An 18,343-nucleotide genomic window follows, 5' to 3' on the forward strand; every position below is an offset into this window, starting at 1 on the left:
AAGCTGAAATTAAATAATAGGAGTTACTTACGTATGTAGCATTCTATAGCATTCTGGTCTGTGGCGGTTTGACTTTCGTGACCATCAGCAGCAATACGGAAATTCACAGAGCCGAAAGCTTTGACTAAAAGGAAGAATTAAGGAAAACGGAAGAATTAAGGAGAATTAAGGTAAAACTCAGGGTTTAAGGCAGCAGTGAGTAATGCAACCTCCTCCTCCTTTTTCATCCCTGTTAATTAGGGCGCAAAAATCTGGTTGAGAAAACAGTGGACAGGTATGTACCTTCCGGCAGACAAAATGGGGCTTCACTTGAGAGGAGGCTACATCTTCCCTTTCCAACAGCCGGCCACCACAACAGTGGCAAGGTAAATCTCCAGACTGAACATTTTCTTCACTAAATTGGTATGAAATGTGATTTCAAGAATGGACTCAAGGCCACCTGGTTGCAGAAAAATATGCATTATTGTTATTGTTGTTATTGTTATTATTATTATTATTATCATCATAATCGTTGTCGTCGTCGTCGTCATCATTATTATGGTAATCATAACTATAATTATAACTTTTTATTAGTAGTATTACATTATTACATTACAATATTACGTTAGTGGTAGTAGTATTTGTCATAGTATTTGTAGTCGTATTATCAGTTAGTAATATTTAGCATTTGCATTTTGAAATTTGGGAATAACTGTCAGTCACCACTCACTGCCACGGCTGATGACAAAATGTTTAATGGTAAATGTTTAATTACAAAATGTTTAATGATTAACCAGCGGGGTTTTTTTTCACATAACATTTTCTAATCTCACCCTGGATTTTATTCTGTTTGCATGAAAATCATTGAACACAAAAACCTTGGACAGTTCTCCAAGTTTTGAAACCCTGCTGAACGCTATACTCTTAATATGAACATTAAAGCCTGCTTAGATATTTATTATATGTCTAAAATTGTGTTGGTTTTTTTTTTTTCCACAGCCGTAAGAATCCTATGGGACTTATCATTGCACTGGATGACAATAACGAAGCAGTTGGGGAGTTATTCTGGGATGACGGGGAATCGACAGGTGAGCCTTTATCGACTGTTGTAGTGAAGTAATGATGACAACCCAAATATTTACACTCGCAGATTTGAATCATTGAACTGATTTCATGGAAGGAGGATAAAATAATAATAAAAGAATTATTTTTAAATATTTTTAATTTTAAAAAAATCTTAAGAATTTAAATATATGACAAGCTATTACTACTTTTTCACCATCAAGTGGAAAAATGCAATCTCAATTTTTTTGATTTTTTTTTTTCTTGCTCAGATTTCACAATAGTCTTACACATGTAAAGATTTTGCCAACTGTTGAACCATACTGTCGCAATCGATAGACTTTCTGTTATGCACCCAGATGACTTTCAATGGGTACAAGAACACACATAATCCATGTTTCACAAGAAGATTCAAGGATGAAACACTCGTACAGTTACTGAATGGTTCGGAATTAGTTAAAATCCTTGGGAAATCAGCAAAAACGTTATTAACTCAAAAGGTGTGCTGTTGAACCCCAAATTTTTTAAGGCATTTGGTTCCCACAGCATATCCGTGAATTTGAGTAAGCGGAACAGGCTCCACGTGTTGTTTCCAATCTCACTTTTTGTTAATAGCTGCCTGAAAACTTATTTTTCAGCTAAAATAATCAAGCCAAAGCCCTACAACCTCTTGCAATGAATTGGGATCGATGCTACTCAACTCCCAAGTGTTTTTCTGTCAAATAATTTACATCCTTTCTAAGAAAAAAGTTTAGTGTAATACTAAGGTCATAACTTAATTCAACCCAAGTAAAAAACTTAAATTTTAGGCTAAATTCATTTTTCTTACTGTGAAAATGAATGCCATCGGAATACAGGTGTGCCTAAGAAAAGCAGAGGTGATTCCAGAGCAATGGAAGACCGTTGTCAACAAAAATACTGTGATTTTTTCTTTTAATCTTGAGGTGAAGGTATTTTTGGAAAACAACCAACCTTGAATTTTTTAAGGTATTTCTGAGGTTTCAGTTAGGCATCCAGTTTTCATCAGATTTGAATAACTTTGGATACTTAAATCCTTCAGGTGCTTTTGAAGCCTTTGTCCTTCAATATCCATTTTCTAGAGAAGACAGAAAGCAGTTTAAACATTTAATCTGGAATGGGTTTTGGAAGACATTTTGGAAAACACTCAAGCTTGTATTAAAGATGGATTATTTTTTATTATTATTACTATGTAACAATAACAAAAAAGAAAAATAACTTTTATTTGAGAGATTTTATTGGGGTTTTTTTTGCAATCAGCTGTAATATTAAGAGCAAAGGGCTTTGGTTTATGGCATATTCCTGTTAATACTACTGCTTCTCAGATGGACCTGGTCTTCTCTAATTCATACCCTATTGTAGGCTGCTGTGAATGGGAAACTTAATGAGGTTTTCCAAAAAATGGGAAAAATATTTGAGCTTTATTTAGCCACACTGAAATAAAATGTAGGTTAGAAACTAGGAGAAGTTCCTTAACATTAGAGAGCAGACAACGTCAAATTACTAAAATACGCCAAAAGAATATACTAAAATGGCACATATTTGATGTTAATATATCTTGATATAACTAGAGTTTATAGTCCTTCATCTAAGAGAAAAATAATTGGAAAAGAATAGTGGATTACGACAGATAGCTAGGAAAGGCTATCAAAAGTAACAAGAAATACTTTTCTAAGGACACTAACGATATGAGAAAAGAAATATGCACAATGAATGGGGCAAAAATGGGCAGGTTAGGCGGCTTTTTGGCACCCCCAGCAGCATGTGACATCATGACGCGATAGATAACTTCTGAACTTGAAAAGACTACCCCAAAAAATTGGGATTTCAGGAAAATGTAGAAATATCCATGCTCTGCATCAATTCAACAAAAGATTTGAATTGGCAGAATGTTAAATATTGACGCTCATTTTTCCATCTTCAAAAAATAATTAGGACTTCATAGATTGTTGCAGTTTGTCCCGCAGCTGCTCAGTGAAGTAGCTTTTGAACGTAACTGTAATGATAATAGTAATTCGCATTTTTTTGGTCTTCTAGCTTTCCTTTTTTAATGCTGTCTCATTCTGCACTGCAGCTGTAATTTCTTTCTCCACGTTTTAGATACCGTTAGCAGCAAATCCTACATTTCCTATGACTTTAAAGTTTCCAATGTAAGTATATATATTTTTAAAGGATCTGATTTTCATTTCCAATTTTAATTAATAATACTTTCTATGGATATTCTTTTTCCCCCTCCCTATTTTCCTAAAATATTTACAAAAAAATGAAGTATTTAACAAAGTATTGTCACTTGACCGAGATAGAAATCTGATATTTGTGTTTTTTCCCCCCTAACTATTTTAATATCTGAAGATTCCCAATTTCCTGCCACTTTGTAGAACAACAAAAAAATATTTATAGCATTTATAACAGTTTATAGAGCAGGAAAACTGTAAAGCATCAGTGGCAGTTTGGATGAGAAAAGAGATGAACGGATTGTTTGTGAGTCTCAAAAATTTGAAAAATTGACAAAAATCTTTGTATATTGGAAAAAAAATGTAGCTGAATGTCTACAACGAGTGAGATGAAAAGCGAGGCCAGAAAATGTCAGAACCCAGAGCATCGACATCATAATTTTTTACGGTTGTAAGAAAGTTTTGTATTGGTGTATGTGACAGCCGTGGCACAGTTGGAGAGGTTGGACTCATCTAATAGTATTCAATGTAATTGAACAGACCTGACTTTTCTATGTCAAGAAAAGTGGGTGTATTGTATGCATACATATATTATGCATGTAATACAGAAACATAATATACATAACAATGTTTTATATATATATAACAGAAAAAAAAATTGTCGCTTTTCAATTTAAACCAGGAGAAGTTTTGGCTGTTCAATGCAATTATTTCATTATTCCTCAGAACGTTCTACAAATGAATGTCACAAACAACAACTACATCGATCCAAACAACCTGACGTTTGAAGAAATCAAAATACTGGGATTGCTGCAGGAACCGGTGTCTGTGACTGTGTTGCAGAACAATAATGTGCAAAATTCTTCTCATAATATCACCTATAATCCTGTAGATAAGGTAAATAATAATAGAAAAACTGAAATGAAAAACGTCTGGCGTTGTACCGCCCGTATTTTGTATATTGAAAAGGAGAGTACGCAGTACTATGGTAAACGCCACAGTATATGCGATGTATTTTACTAAAAAGTACGATTACATTATTTACCTTAATAATAATGTTAATTATGTTAATAACGTTAGTTACATTGAAGAGGGTGGATCACCATTTTGCCCTCAGACATTGCATACGAAGCAAAGTTTATTTTTGCATTTATTTATGCAGGTACATTCAATTTATAAGGGGAGGAACAGCTTTAGGATTTTAGTCGATATTGTAGGAGGGTAAATAATATTTAAATTTTTTAACCAGTTACATTTTAATTTAAAAAGGCCAAAGAGCCATGCACTTATCTTCACCCCTGGAGTGCTTCCACGGGACTTGCGGGATCAGATCTTTTTCAGGTCTTTCATACATCTGAAATTCAGACGCATGCACAAATTTGTAAAAATAAGGGTTTCTCAGGAGAGATACAAAGTTTGGCATGAGTTGCTGCGTAGAGCACTTTCTTGTTTTTAAGGATCTAAAAAAAACATTGATGGGAGGTAGAATTTAATAGCGCTTTATTGTTTAATATTTATAGGTTGCTCTCATACAAGGACTCCAGCTCGAACTGGGAGAATCATACTCGTTAAGATGGACACTAGGAACCAGTGTCAACGAAAAATACGATTGTCATCCTGGTCCAAATGCTACCAAGGAAAAATGTGAACAGCTCGGCTGTGTCTGGACTGTAAGCAAAAATTTGTGAAAATCAAATTGGGAAGAAGCGTGTTAAGAACTGTAACTTTACTTTTGTGGGGCTATTTTACAACAAAAGAAACTGTCTCGTTTGCCCTTCCCTCTGAGAGAAGACTTAAAAAAATAGGTGGTTTATTGAAACTAGCGCCATTTTCAACAACTTCTGGTCTTCTGAAGTATGTGAAAAATAGAGGAAAAAGCTGGTATTTTTTGAAAGACAGTAACAAATAATATTAAGATTATAAAAAGTAGAATAGACTTGAGATCACCATCTTCGTGCGACTTTGCCACTGCAGCTGGGACCTGCAAGGCTTTTTTGAGGCAGGGAGGGCTGCCTTTTTGCTTTATCTTATGCTTATACTCATTGGAAAATAAATAAATTTAAGTAAATAATAAATAAACAAATAAATAATTTTAAATAGACCTGATTCCACTGGAATCAAGAATAAGAAGAAATTCTTGAACCTCAGGGAAATTTTCATCCTTCCATGAACTTAACTGGTTGTGTCCCTGTCTATCAGATATACCCAAATCATAATTCCTGATATTGAAGCTTTTTACTGGATAGTTTTTATTTCTGGATATCACATGGCTGTAAACATATGCCAGCGTTGTGCCCTGCTGGGAACGCTCTTTTGAGTCCTCCTTCAAACAACATTAGTCTGTCATTCCCCAAATCTTCATGTCGTCTCAGGATGAAGTCCTGGTAGCCACTCCTGAAACAACAACAGGCTGAAACGGTTGATACATTTCCCTGAATTTGTCGTGTTATTAGAAATATTTTTATAATTTAAGATATTTGGAAATGGCTCTTCAGCACATTCTGGTCAGGTTATGAACTGGATATATTTAAACGCCTTTCTTAAGATAAAAGAGACTTTGAATTTGGTGATGATGAAAGATGAAAAAATATTCATTGGAAATAAAGATGAATTGAGCAGGCGTAGTTTCATTTTTAAAAATAGGCAGGAAAAATCATAATTTTTCAGAGGTGGGAAGATAATGCATTAACCAACATCAGCACATCTAACTTCAGAATAATTTGAGTGTTTATACTCAATTACAGAAGAAAAAGAAAGTTACTTTGACCTTGCTGTCAGGAGACATTCAATAAATAAGCCACAATTCCCAATGGGTATTTTAAAGACAATCTGTATGAGTACAGAAATGTAAAAGCTGATGCAGAGCTCTCATCTGACATCGCTAATAAATTTTGGGCACATCCTCCTGAAGGTGTCCAAAATGGCCAGAGACTATAGAGGCTTTTTTTGTGAGATTGAGGTGAAGGTCACAGACAGAGGGAATATTAAGTCATCATCAATTTGTAATGATTCAGACAGGACTGAATAGCCTTGAATTTATTAATTATATCTAAAAAAGTATAGAGATCGGTGTGTTCAGCACTGCTTCTTTATTGTTTAACAGCGGCATGAAGTTTTAGACAAAATTCTACATTAACTGGTTATCTGGTAAAAACAAGAGTTTTGGAATTCTTGCTGCTAAATCAAAAAAAAGTCAGCAATCAAAAAATTCCCTCATCGTGTTTCCATCCGCAGGAAGATACCTCCAGTGTAGGTGTTCCATACTGCTATTACAACAGCCCTGACAACGCTTATTCCGTTGCTGACGTAAAATACACATCATCAGGTGTGACGGCCAATCTCACCTTCAACAAGAGCAATCTCAAAGCCTATGAGAAATCAACGTTACCCATCAGTACCCTTCGCCTGGAGGTGAAGTATCACACCAACCATATGCTGCAATTTAAGGTAATGCAGAATTTCTCTGAGTTTGTATTGTTCCACTGGCCAAAATATTTTTATTTCTGGGAATAATGTTTCTAGTCAATTTTCTGTGATATGGATAATGCTTTGTCATCCAAATAAGTTTTTCCTTTTAACCAAATAGCTTTTACTGCTCTTAGTCTTGAATCAACTCATGCCAACTTCTATGATACAGAAAACTTGAAGAAAAATCTCTTAAAGCTGGCTAAAAATTCAACCAAAAAGATGAAATTCATTTACCGTACATAAAAAGACACTTGAATCAATACATTTAAATAATTAAATGAGTCATTCCTGGCCCAAAATAAAACCTTAAGGTTCTTTATTTCCCGACCCAAAAGTTTTGAAGGAATTTGAGAAAGATTACACATTGAAAGACAATGCTTATCTTGGCAAATTCACTCAACCGTTTTAAAAAATTCAGATTTCTAACTGTTATTGGGAAGAAACAATCGAACATTTCTCTGTGTCCGGGTCAGAGTCTTCCACTCTGTAGATTAATTTCTATCAGTCAACAGGAATACAAGAAAGTGCTTTCCCTATTTTTACCCCGAATTCTTGAAAATGTGACTTGCTAATTTATGCATATTCCATGTACATTGAAATGAATTAATTTTTCGTGAATAGATTTATGATTATGCAAATAAGCGATATGAGGTGCCGGTACCGCTAAATCTCCCCAAGTCCCCAGAGAGCACAGTTGAGAGTCGACTTTATGATGTAACAGTTCAGAACAAACCATTTGGCATCCAGGTTCGACGCAGAAGCACAGGGACAGTGATGTAAGCCATGCTTATTTAATTTAATTTTAAATTTTTCATTTTGCTAATTAATTTTTCATTCAATTTTCTAAATTAATTTTTAAATTTCATTTTGCTAATTTAAATTTTTAATTTCATTTTGTTATTTTCATTTTTCTTTTATTTATACATTTAATTGAATTCTTTTTCTTTTCATTTTTCATTTCATCATCTCTTCCCCTCCCCTTTTCTTTCTTCTCCTTTTTCCTTTTCCTTTTTTCCTGCCAAAACATTTTATTGTCCAGTCTGTTCTAAATGCCACAAGACAAGTTTTTGTGTCCATCCCATAAAATGGCCACATCTGTCAAATACTAAACTCTGCTCCAGCAGCAGTTGCTTTATCTTTGCATAAGCCTGAGAATATTAACCCAGAGGAAGGATGGAGAAGGTGACCTGAACAAGACCTTGTGTTTTCCCCAAATTGGCTAAAGTCTTCCCCTGACACCTCGTACTTTCACACTGGCCCTTCATCCCTCTGCATCATCTCCAAGTACAAAGCGTAGACATTTCCAAGCACTAGTTTTTGTGCAGTTCTCAAGTATTGGGGAGGCACAACAATTTTCTACGCTTTCTAATACTTCCCTTAGGTGACCACAGCATTGTTTAAGAAGAGGGTTTGCGTGTCTGTTTGCTTGGTTTTTTTGTCTTATGCTTTTTGATTGAAAATATATTTTTTTTTGCTGTTCTTTAAAGTAATCAAAATTTAATTGCCAGTTGAGTTCCTTTTTTGCTAACCAGAGTAAATTATTCCTTCCATAATTCAGCCTCCCAAGTCTACAGCAGTCATTGGAAGAACGCTATCAGATTGTGACTCAGTTTTTAACAGAAAAAAGCTGATTTTCACCTAACATTTCAACATAATCTGTACAAAACCCCCCTATTAAACTCTAACCCCCTCCCCGTTAAACTAAAAAAACTCCAATATTAAACTCTAAAGAAAGTCCTAATGTTGTTTAAGTTTTCTTGATAACCATAAGAGTTTTATTCCAACTTTTGCGAATAATAAGATTTTTAGAGAAAAAGAGCTGGCCTTGAAAGGGTGACCACCAGCTACGCCCAGTGCGGACATTGCTGTCATCTTGTTCTATTTCCCTCCTTTTCAGCTGGGATTCTCAGCTACCGACTTTCACCTTCAGTGACATGTTCATTCAGATTTCTACCCGCTTGGCCTCCCGATATTTGTATGGCTTTGGCGAAACCGAACACACCATGTTTCGACGTGACATGAACTGGCACACCTGGGGAATGTTCGCCAGGGACCAGCCCCCTGGAGTAAGTGAGGAAAAAAAAAAAATTTGCATTTTGCTTTCTTTTCTAGAATTTCTGCCTTTTTTTTTTTTTTTGCTTTGTATCAATCGGTGTTGATTGGCTACGGAGATAGCCAATCCTGCACCTGAGTCGGGGCAATCCCTGGTATTGATAGAGGCTGGGGGATGAAGGGATTGAGAGCAGCCCTGCCGAGAAGGACTTGGGGGTACCAGTGGATGATAAAGTTGGCCGTGACCCGGCAATGTGCGCTTGCAGCCCAGAAAGCCAACCGTCTCCTGGGCTGCACCACAAGAAGCGTGGCCAGCAGGTCGAGGGAGGGGATTCTGCCCCTCTGCTCTGATGAGACCCCCACCTGCAGGACTGCATCCAGCTCTGGGGCTCCCAACACAAGAGGGACATGGACCTGTTGGAGCGGGTCCAGAGGAGAGCCACGAAGATGATCAGAGGGCTGGAGCACCCCTGCTATGGAGACAGGCTGAGAGAGTTGGGGTTGTTCAGCCTGGAGAAGAGAAGGTTCCGGAGAGACCTTTTAGTGGCCTTTCAATACTTAAAGGGGGCTTACAAGAAAGATGGGGACAAACTTTTTAGTAGGGACTGTAGCGATAGGACAAGGGGTAATGGTTTTAAATTAAAGAAGGGTAGATTCAGACTAGATGTAAGGAAAAAATTTTTTACGATGAGGGTGGTGAAACACTGGAACAGGCTGCCCAGAGAGGTGGTAGATGCCCCATCCCTGGAAACAGTCACAGTCAGGCTGGACGGGGCTCTGAGCAACCTGATCTACTTGAAGTTGTCCCTGCTCATTGCAGGGGGGGTTGGACTAGATGAACTTTAAAGGTCCCTTCCAACCCAAACCATTCTATGATTCTATGATCTGCCCTCCTGGGTCAGACCTGGGCAAAGTCCTACAACTTTGGGACTGAACTAGGACTTAAAGAGTTAAATAAAAAAAATTTATGTTTCAGCATACCCATGTATTGGTTTTTTGCATAGCACAAATATTGGCAATTTACAAGGGATTAATCGTGGAATAGCAGTTCCTTATTATAGCTATAATTTGAAAATTTGAAACATTTTGAGTAAATGAAAAATACGAGAAAGTCACCAGCTTGTCTTGATGATAAAGGCTACCTAGAAATATTTGAAGAGAAAGTTTTCTCCTAGTATATTAACAATTTTTAAAGCTAGAAATAAATTTTCTTCCCTCCCCACCTTGAGCACTCAGAAACAGATTGCCCTCAAAATTTGAAGCTGAAAATTATTGCTCCTGGTCAACATTTCCTGATGCAAGTTCAACACGCAAGATTCTTTGTTGCACGCTGGACCATTGCGTATCTGATCATTTATTAACCTTGTTATTTATAATGGATAATTTATTGGTGGATGTAAGTAACTGAATGCTTATGATGTCTTTCCAATAGAAAATACTTTATTTGTTTTGCAGTACAAGTTGAATTCGTATGGTTTCCAGCCGTTCTACATGGGTCTTGAAGGAGACGGCAATGCCCATGGAGTTCTCTTGCTTAACAGCAATGCAATGGGTAAAACCAAAAATAATCCACTTTATTTTCTTAACGTATTTTACTGCCGTGTTCAGTTTTTGCCTTACCCAGGCATTCGTTGCCTTCTTGCACTTCCTCCGTGTGTTCCAGATGTGACCTTCCAGCCCACGCCTGCTCTGACGTATCGCACAACTGGGGGAATTCTCGACTTTTACATGGTTTTGGGCCCAACACCAGAGCTTGTTGTTCAGGAATACACTGCGGTACGATTCTCCTATTGCAAATTCAAAGTGTTTGGAGATTTTTATTGCTTTGCTTTTTTTTTTTTTTTTTTTTTTTTGAGGGGGTGTGGGTGGTGCTGGTTTGGGTTTTTTTGTTTTGTTTTGTTTTCATCTATTTGCAATAAGTATTCTTTCTTTTTCATTTTTAGCTGGTTGGGCGACCAGTCATGCCACCCTACTGGGCACTGGGATTCCAGTTATGCCGCTACGGATATGAAAATGACACAGAAATTGCCATGTTGGTGGAAGACATGAAAGCAGCCAGGATACCCTATGTACGTTGACAGCCATTAAAGCTTGTGATGGCACTTGAATTTCTGGCTTCGGGGTATTTTCTAATTTAAAACAGTAAAAGAAATGCTATGATTAATGCCATAGTTCAACATTTCCATGCATTTTACAGGGGAACACAAGGGAAATAAAATAAAGCAACTTCATTTGCATTATATGTTGTCCTGTGCTGAGAAAACTACTTTTTGGCATGGGTTGGTTTTGGAAGAGTTGCACAAGCCTTAGGCCAAATGAAATTATACCTAAATTAAGCATGGCTTTCATTTTACAGGTAATTAACATCAAATTATTTCAGTATGGAGCAACCAATTCCTTTGTTTCTGGACAGTGTGTAGTAGCATGACTGCAGGCAATGTATATATTGACATATATTTATACATATGCACAAATCCAGGGGTGTTTTTTTGCTTGTGCGTATGAATTTCTACCTTCACAATAAATGCGGTGGTGAAAGCTGAGTTTCAGACTGGATAGGTTATGGAAGTGTGTTCATCTGATAACCTCAGCTTTAAGCTGCAGCAGATTCCAACTTTACATTTTAAAAAAAAAAAGTCAGTAGTTTGTCTAATTTTGCAAAAGGATGACGAACTTGCTGATGGATGACGTCACTCAAGAAATGGCAAAAAAAAAAAAAGCCCTTTATTTTAACTTTTTGTGTGTCAACTGCAGGATGTCCAGTATGCAGATATTGATTATATGGAACGGCAACTGGACTTCACCCTTAACCCACGCTTCACTGGATTACCAGCTCTAATTAAAAAAATACAAGAAGAAGGAATGAGGTTTATCCTAATCCTGGTGAGTGTTGAATTCTGGTTTTAAATTACAGTATGTTGTTGCAGAATCAGAATGCATTTAACAGCATTTCTGCATTTGTCTTTTGAGCATAAAAGTAAAATTGTATTACCTTTAATTTTAGGATCCAGCCATATCTGGTAATGAAACTGATTACCCGGCCTTCACAAGAGGTTTGGAGAAGGATGTCTTCATAAAATGGCCCAACACCAATGACATCATCTACGCAAAGGTGCAGTTCTTAAAAAGCTGATTGTTTTATACAAATAAGCATCATCTCAGGTTAAATGTTGGGGAGAAGATTTCTAATATCACGTACATTCCCAAATTTAGTTGACACATTGAGAGCTACAAATGGAAACATCTTCAGTTTGTGTCACCATTGGACTCTGTAGCATCAAAGTTTTATTGCTGTTGATACTAATTTTTTAATCTGGTTTAATTTGATTATTTTAACAACTCCTTCCCCTTACTAGGTCTGGCCAGATCTTCCCAATGTAGAAGTTAATAACACACTGGACTGGGAAACCCAAGTGGAGGTAAATGTTGACATCTTTTGGTGAAAGACACAGAGAGGGACCAGCAAATTCGTTAAGGTTTATAGCAGTGAACTGGCTGATAAAATTTAATCTAAGAAGTCGGATGCAGAAAGTGATGAATTTTTCTACCAGAACATCAAAGAAACCTAAATAATATCAGAGTGAGTTGCAGAAACTGTCCAGCCTTTCTGCCAGAACATCTAAAAACTGTAGCGAAACCATTAATGTTTTAAGAACAAATTCCAACATTCTAGTAGTGGGCTGCTTTCAGTCCTGTGTCTATGCTTTATTTTTTTATTTCCACTACTTTTGCAGCTCTACCGAGCATATGTAGCTCTTCCAGATTTCTTCCGCAATTCCACAGCTGAATGGTGGATGAGAGAAATCACTGAAGTCTACACCAACCCACACAATGCATCTAAAAGCTTGAAGTTTGACGGTCTATGGATCGTAAGTGTAAAAAATTATTCTATTTCTCAGATTTTTCTGCATCTTTTTATCCTAAGATTGGTTCTCAACACCTCAAAACCCAGCAATGTTCGGAGGTCTCCAAGGAAGGAAGGGGTACAGACATTTAATGCTAAATATCATGAATGGACGACTAAAGTTTAAAAATCCTTCTTCTTGTTAACAGCATCATTATTTGTTCTATTTTTTTGCCTGTTGAAAAATTTTACTTTCTGAAATCTTCATTATTTACTTTTGACCCGCCTAATGGCTCTTTTGCAGTGTTGTTTCTCTTCTATAAGCTCCTGAAGTCCTTTTTGGCAATGAGAGACTACTGTTTTTTACCATTATTACTTCTGCGAGGCAAAATGAGATAAATGACAGGTTTAGTGTGCTTCTTAAAAGAAGTGGACTTGCAATAGTTGTAGAATCTATTAGATATTAATATATTCCTATAGAAAACCCCAAAACATTACAAACCAAGTAAAATATTTGGTATTTTCCTGTACCCCAGCTCTGGTGTACTGCTGCAACCAGAGGACCACAGGCACCTAGGACAAGAGCCATCATTACAAAGTTCAGAGATTTTAGTAATTTACATATCTGTAGCTATATTTTCTGTATTGATTTCAATTTTACACAGAAGAAAACCTGCCCTTTTCAGGAAATTTGACCAATAAACAAGAAGTTCTTAAAACTGAAGCCTCTGCTTTCAATTAATCTCTATGAATTTGATGCTTTGCTCTCTGGGAGATGATATATTCAGAATCTGTCTATGAAGGGAATTGCTCATCAGAAAAATTTATCTGTTGAACTATTGCTTTATAATGATTAAACAAGAAATGCAATGGGCGGTCCTGAATTTTCGTGTTCATTTAATTTATTTGGTCAGCCTGCTGACAAAGAGAATTAAATATTATGAGCACAAACTAAAATAACTGAAAGGAACTAATTGCTCAAATTTAAGAGAAATTTGTTCATCTGGCATTTTGGTTTGCGTTTTCAGGACATGAATGAACCTGCAAGCTTTGTTAACGGTGCCGTTGGTGGCTGTAGAACTCAAGAGCTAAACTTTCCACCATATGTACCCCGTAAGTCTGATCCCTGCTGTAAACAGTGTAATCGTTTGGGTCACTCCGGTTCGTATAGTATTTTTTACATGCTAGATGTGGCATAAATGCCTAAAATTAGGTAGCCAAATCCGTAACTGAACCCATAACAGAAAGTCAACCAATTTTTGGAGACGATCAACACTCTTAACTGCAGTCTTTGTTGGTGAGAACAGTGACTGCATGGCACTTCTGAAAATAAAGATTTTTTTTTTTATTATTTTTTTTTACTAGATTTTGGTATCTATTTTCTATCTAGGTAATTACTTTGGACATGGTCAAGGATATGGTTTTCTGGGTTTTGCATAGTTTTCCCAGATGAAAAATGCAATTGATGACTAAAACTTTCAAAAATATCCTTCTGCCTCCTCTAATTAATAGTTACATGTATGTAAAATTTTAAGGTCTAATATGAGGAATAGTCTTTGAAATACTTGCTCTTCTTAGCAGGGCTTTACTTAAGCACTAGCACAGAGCGGTACTAACTGGCAATGACTCACTAATGCTTTATTAGAATACTTCTGTTGCTTTCTGATATTTTAAAATATATTTTCTCGGAGTATTCAGAAATAGGCTTCCCCCCAACCCCCAAGTTTTCTGTGCATATGGCTGATATGGTAGTATTTGCAATATTTTTCTGAATTAGGGTATATTCTGTTTGCTCTTTGATCCTCTTCAGTAAAAGCATCTGCAACTGACTTACTATTTCTCTTGCAGACCCAGATACTTACAGAGGAGTATCAGGAATTCTGGAATTCCAGAATCTCCTAAATTTCTGAAATAGAATTTCAGAATTTCCTAAATATCTGAAATAAAATGTCAGCATTTCCTAAATTTCAGAAAACCAACCTCAGAAAACCTAGAATATTGTTTTCTTTAAAATAAAATAAATAAGTAAAAGGAAGTGACCACCAATCAAAAGGATGCAAATAAAAAAAAAAGTAACTCATTAAAATTCTTATGGGATGTAAATTGTTAAAATATGAGTGTCTTCATTCCCTTTCCAATAGAGTTAGGATCTAGATCGGAGGGATTGATTTTCAAAACGCTCTGCATGGAAGGTCAGCAATATCTCCCGGATGGCTCCCCCGTCAGTCACTACAATGTCCACAACCTTTATGGATGGTCACAAACAAAACCTACCCTCGAGTAAGTTGCATTTTTTTTTTTGTTTCCAAAATACATCGCAAATTAATATTCGATGCCTATATTCTCATGATGAAAAGCTTCACCAGTTTATTTACGAGAAATCATTTTGTTTTCATAGTTTTTCTTTTCATCTGAATATCTTCAGATCTTCAGTTCAGTTAAATGTGGATAATTTCACCCCCAAACCCTCACCCTCAAAACACTCTTCTGTCCCTTACAAGACAGAACTGAGAACAGTTCTGAACACTGATTAATCAATCAAAAACAGTTAGTAAATGACAGTCTCGAGTAATTCAAGTACACAAAAATTTTTGTTTCCACCTATTTTTATAATAATATGGTTTATTGAATTTCACCTTACATCAAGGGAGGGAAAATGAATACAGATTTTTAAATATAAGCTCCAATACAGCGATTCTTAAGCAAGTTTCATTAAAATAAATGAAATGGTGCTGAAAAGGGAAAAATTACTTCTAAAATGTAAATCATGTGCCTAGGTTTTCCTTCGAAGAAATCATTTTCTCAGTTCCAAGACAAATTTTATGATATATTCATACTGAATCATATTGTAGCCTATATTTGATAACTTCTGATTTAATGATAATATACCCAAGTTTCATTTCCAGTTTAATGAGCAAGCAAGGAACAGTGTGGCTGTACAGATCTCACAACTAAAGGACACAAAAAACAAAAAAAAACAAAACACAACAACCCCCCCCACAACCCCCCCCCCCCCCCCCCCCCCCCCCCCCCCCCGGTAACATTTATATTAGCATAAATAAAGAAAAAAATCTACTCGAATTTTTGACTGAGGTGATGGTACGTTTAGCAGCTGACAAGACAGGAAGAACATAATAATACTGCTTTTATTGTCAGCCAGATCTAAAGGAATTTGGTTATTGTAAGTAGACAGCAATTGAACATGAAGGGGAATATTATTATTGGTTCTGAATGTGAATTCTGTTAATAAATATTTTCTTCTGTTTTAAGAGGCACTATAATATATGATATATTATTGCATATCATAACATTATTTATTATATAATAGCATTATAATATAATACCTTATCATACCTTATCATATATTATCACATATTATATTGTCATATATTATATTATATTGCATTACAGTATGCATTATATATATCAATATATATCTTATATATCTATAAGTATATAAAAGTATATATCATATAAAAATATATATTATAATATATTGCAAAGAAATAGAACAGACTAGAAGACTTACTGTGTATCTTGGAAGAAATAATTATATTAGCCTAGTTTCATTACTAAGGGAATTTAAGTGAATAGCGTGTTTTCGGAGGAGTTCTAGCATCACAAAAGCTGCAAATCCTGTAAAAAAATAGATAGGACCTTATTTGAAGCAGCTTTTTAGGCCATTACAGTGGAGGTACCAAGACAGCAAAGTGATTTCATCAGTGAAGGGCTTTAACTAGTATTTTTTTGTGAATCTTTACAGATTGCAAAGGAATTCTCCTGAGAAATCACACAGCTAAGGCATACACTGTAGTCAAACAACATAGATCAACAACATGTGTTTTAGCAAAAAGTGCCAGAATCATCATCAGAAAAATTAAGCAGCATAAATTCTGCCTAACCCAGTTAATTTTGTTTGTTTGTTTGTTTTTTGGCTTTTCTTTTTGACTTTTCTTTTTTGACTTTAAACTTTTCTTTTTGACATGGTTACCTTTACATGTATCTTGCCGTGGTGGTCCAAGACTTCTTTAAGGAAATGAAATACATTATTGATTATTTGGGGAGTGGGGGAGAAAAGAAAAACTAAAAAAAATTGAATTCCCTTCAACACCATCCTTGAATAATTATTAACCCCTGGCCTTAACCACTCTTGTGCTTATGGAAAAGCCAAATAAAATCAAACCAAAAGGTTTGCTCATGCCAAGACACATCCCATCAACTGGTGGTTCTTCGCTGTGAGGACTATTCCCACTCGGAGATGAAAACATCAATTTAATATGATCATTTGTAGACAAATCCGTGCTGGCTATTTCAAATATTCTTATTTCCTTTGCGACGATTACAGAGCAAAGGCTTATTTTTTGTTCCAATACCCTTTTGGCTACTAACGCTATGCTGACAGGTCTAGCCCAGTACTTCTGTTTTTACCTTTATTATTGCCTTGCTCTGAGTTTTGTTAGGATAAATTTTAACTATTGCAGAAAATTTTCTGGTATTGCAATAACAGACTAACATGCTGTGGGGCAGATCACGTAAGCCTTAAAAAATACGTAAGTTGGGCTACTCTTCTGTTTTCCTATGAAGTCATTAGCCTTAACTGGAAATCCTTAATTTAGTGCCTCCTTGCTTTGCCAATTCATTTTCTAATGATGGATTGGTTGACAAATTCTGAGTTTCTGCCTATGTGTGGGTCATAGTGAATTCCAGTAAAAAAACCACATCTTAATTGGGTTTATGGCTGCTCATGCTCACAAGAACAGCACAGCAGCACTTTCCTACAGATTATAAACCATCTGTTTTATTTTTGGACTTGTGCATAAGACCTTTTACAATTATCTTAGTTCTCATCCCTTTGGTTTCTTCTCCCATGTGCGATCCCAGTGCCTTGCGGAATCTCACAAAGGAGCGAGGAATCGTCGTCACCCGTTCAACCTACCCCAGCAGCGGAAAGTGGTCAGGCCATTGGCTGGGGGACAACACGGCAGCCTGGAATCGGCTCGATAAATCCATCATCGGTACGTCGACGCAACCTGTCACCAATTTATTCCGTGTTTCTTCTTGGTTTCCTTCCTAATAATCACATTTTTTGGAGCCAAAATGGGCTACTCAGTTGAGCAATTGGAATTTATGGCCAATTTCTTCTTGACCTTTTCTTTTCTTCTTATCGCCTCTTAAGAAAGACTTCACGGTTTCTATAGGAATTGGGTTTGATTCCATGGGTTTGAGCACCACGTTTTCCTCAAATTCATCCCTTGTCACCTTTCCGTCATCCTCTCCCTGTTGCCCAAAATCTGCTGCTTTGCTTCTTAAGAACCAGTTTTCCAGAAGGAATTTTGGAAATTCTTTTCTTTTTCTCATCCCGAGTTGTATGATCTGTGCAACTCTCACCACACCAAATAAAAGAGCGCAGTTACTATTGAACTACTTTTTTTCTTTGCAGGTATGATGGAGTTTAATCTCTTTGGAATATTTTGTGTAAGCTCCTGATTTATTACCTCATATTTCAATTATCTTTATTAACAAAAATGTATAGTATTGCCATTGGATTTTTTTTTTTTTTTTAAATTTTCAGACAGGAGCAGATATCTGCGGCTTCTTTGGAGACTCGGAGTACGAGCTGTGCGCTCGGTGGATGGAGCCGGGTGCCTTTTACACATATTCAAAGAACCACAACGGGAAAGAAGCCAAGGTGGGTGCCTTCTGTGTTTGCTTTGACTGTTTGTTTTTTTTTTTTTTTTTGATTTCC

General features: G+C 36.2%; 1 protein-coding gene across 1 annotated transcript in view; it reads left to right on the forward strand.

Moving 5' to 3' along the window:
• Window positions 1-18,343, forward strand: part of LOC115350190 (maltase-glucoamylase, intestinal-like) — a 47,799-nt gene that overhangs the window by 21,339 nt on the left and 8,117 nt on the right. Inside the window, 20 exon segments of the mRNA XM_030035549.2 lie at window positions 241-365; window positions 979-1,067; window positions 3,160-3,209; window positions 3,960-4,130; window positions 4,754-4,903; window positions 6,468-6,680; window positions 7,323-7,477; window positions 8,599-8,767; window positions 10,209-10,305; window positions 10,417-10,529; window positions 10,697-10,822; window positions 11,508-11,636; window positions 11,758-11,865; window positions 12,110-12,172; window positions 12,488-12,622; window positions 13,626-13,710; window positions 14,739-14,877; window positions 17,479-17,612; window positions 18,038-18,072; window positions 18,170-18,286. Coding sequence (XP_029891409.2) covers window positions 241-365; window positions 979-1,067; window positions 3,160-3,209; window positions 3,960-4,130; window positions 4,754-4,903; window positions 6,468-6,680; window positions 7,323-7,477; window positions 8,599-8,767; window positions 10,209-10,305; window positions 10,417-10,529; window positions 10,697-10,822; window positions 11,508-11,636; window positions 11,758-11,865; window positions 12,110-12,172; window positions 12,488-12,622; window positions 13,626-13,710; window positions 14,739-14,877; window positions 17,479-17,612; window positions 18,038-18,072; window positions 18,170-18,286 — 2,403 coding nt within the window.

The sequence above is a fragment of the Aquila chrysaetos genome, chromosome 13 (genome assembly GCF_900496995.4).
Source record: "Aquila chrysaetos chrysaetos chromosome 13, bAquChr1.4, whole genome shotgun sequence".
In the NCBI taxonomy this organism is placed as follows: Eukaryota; Metazoa; Chordata; class Aves; order Accipitriformes; family Accipitridae; genus Aquila; species Aquila chrysaetos.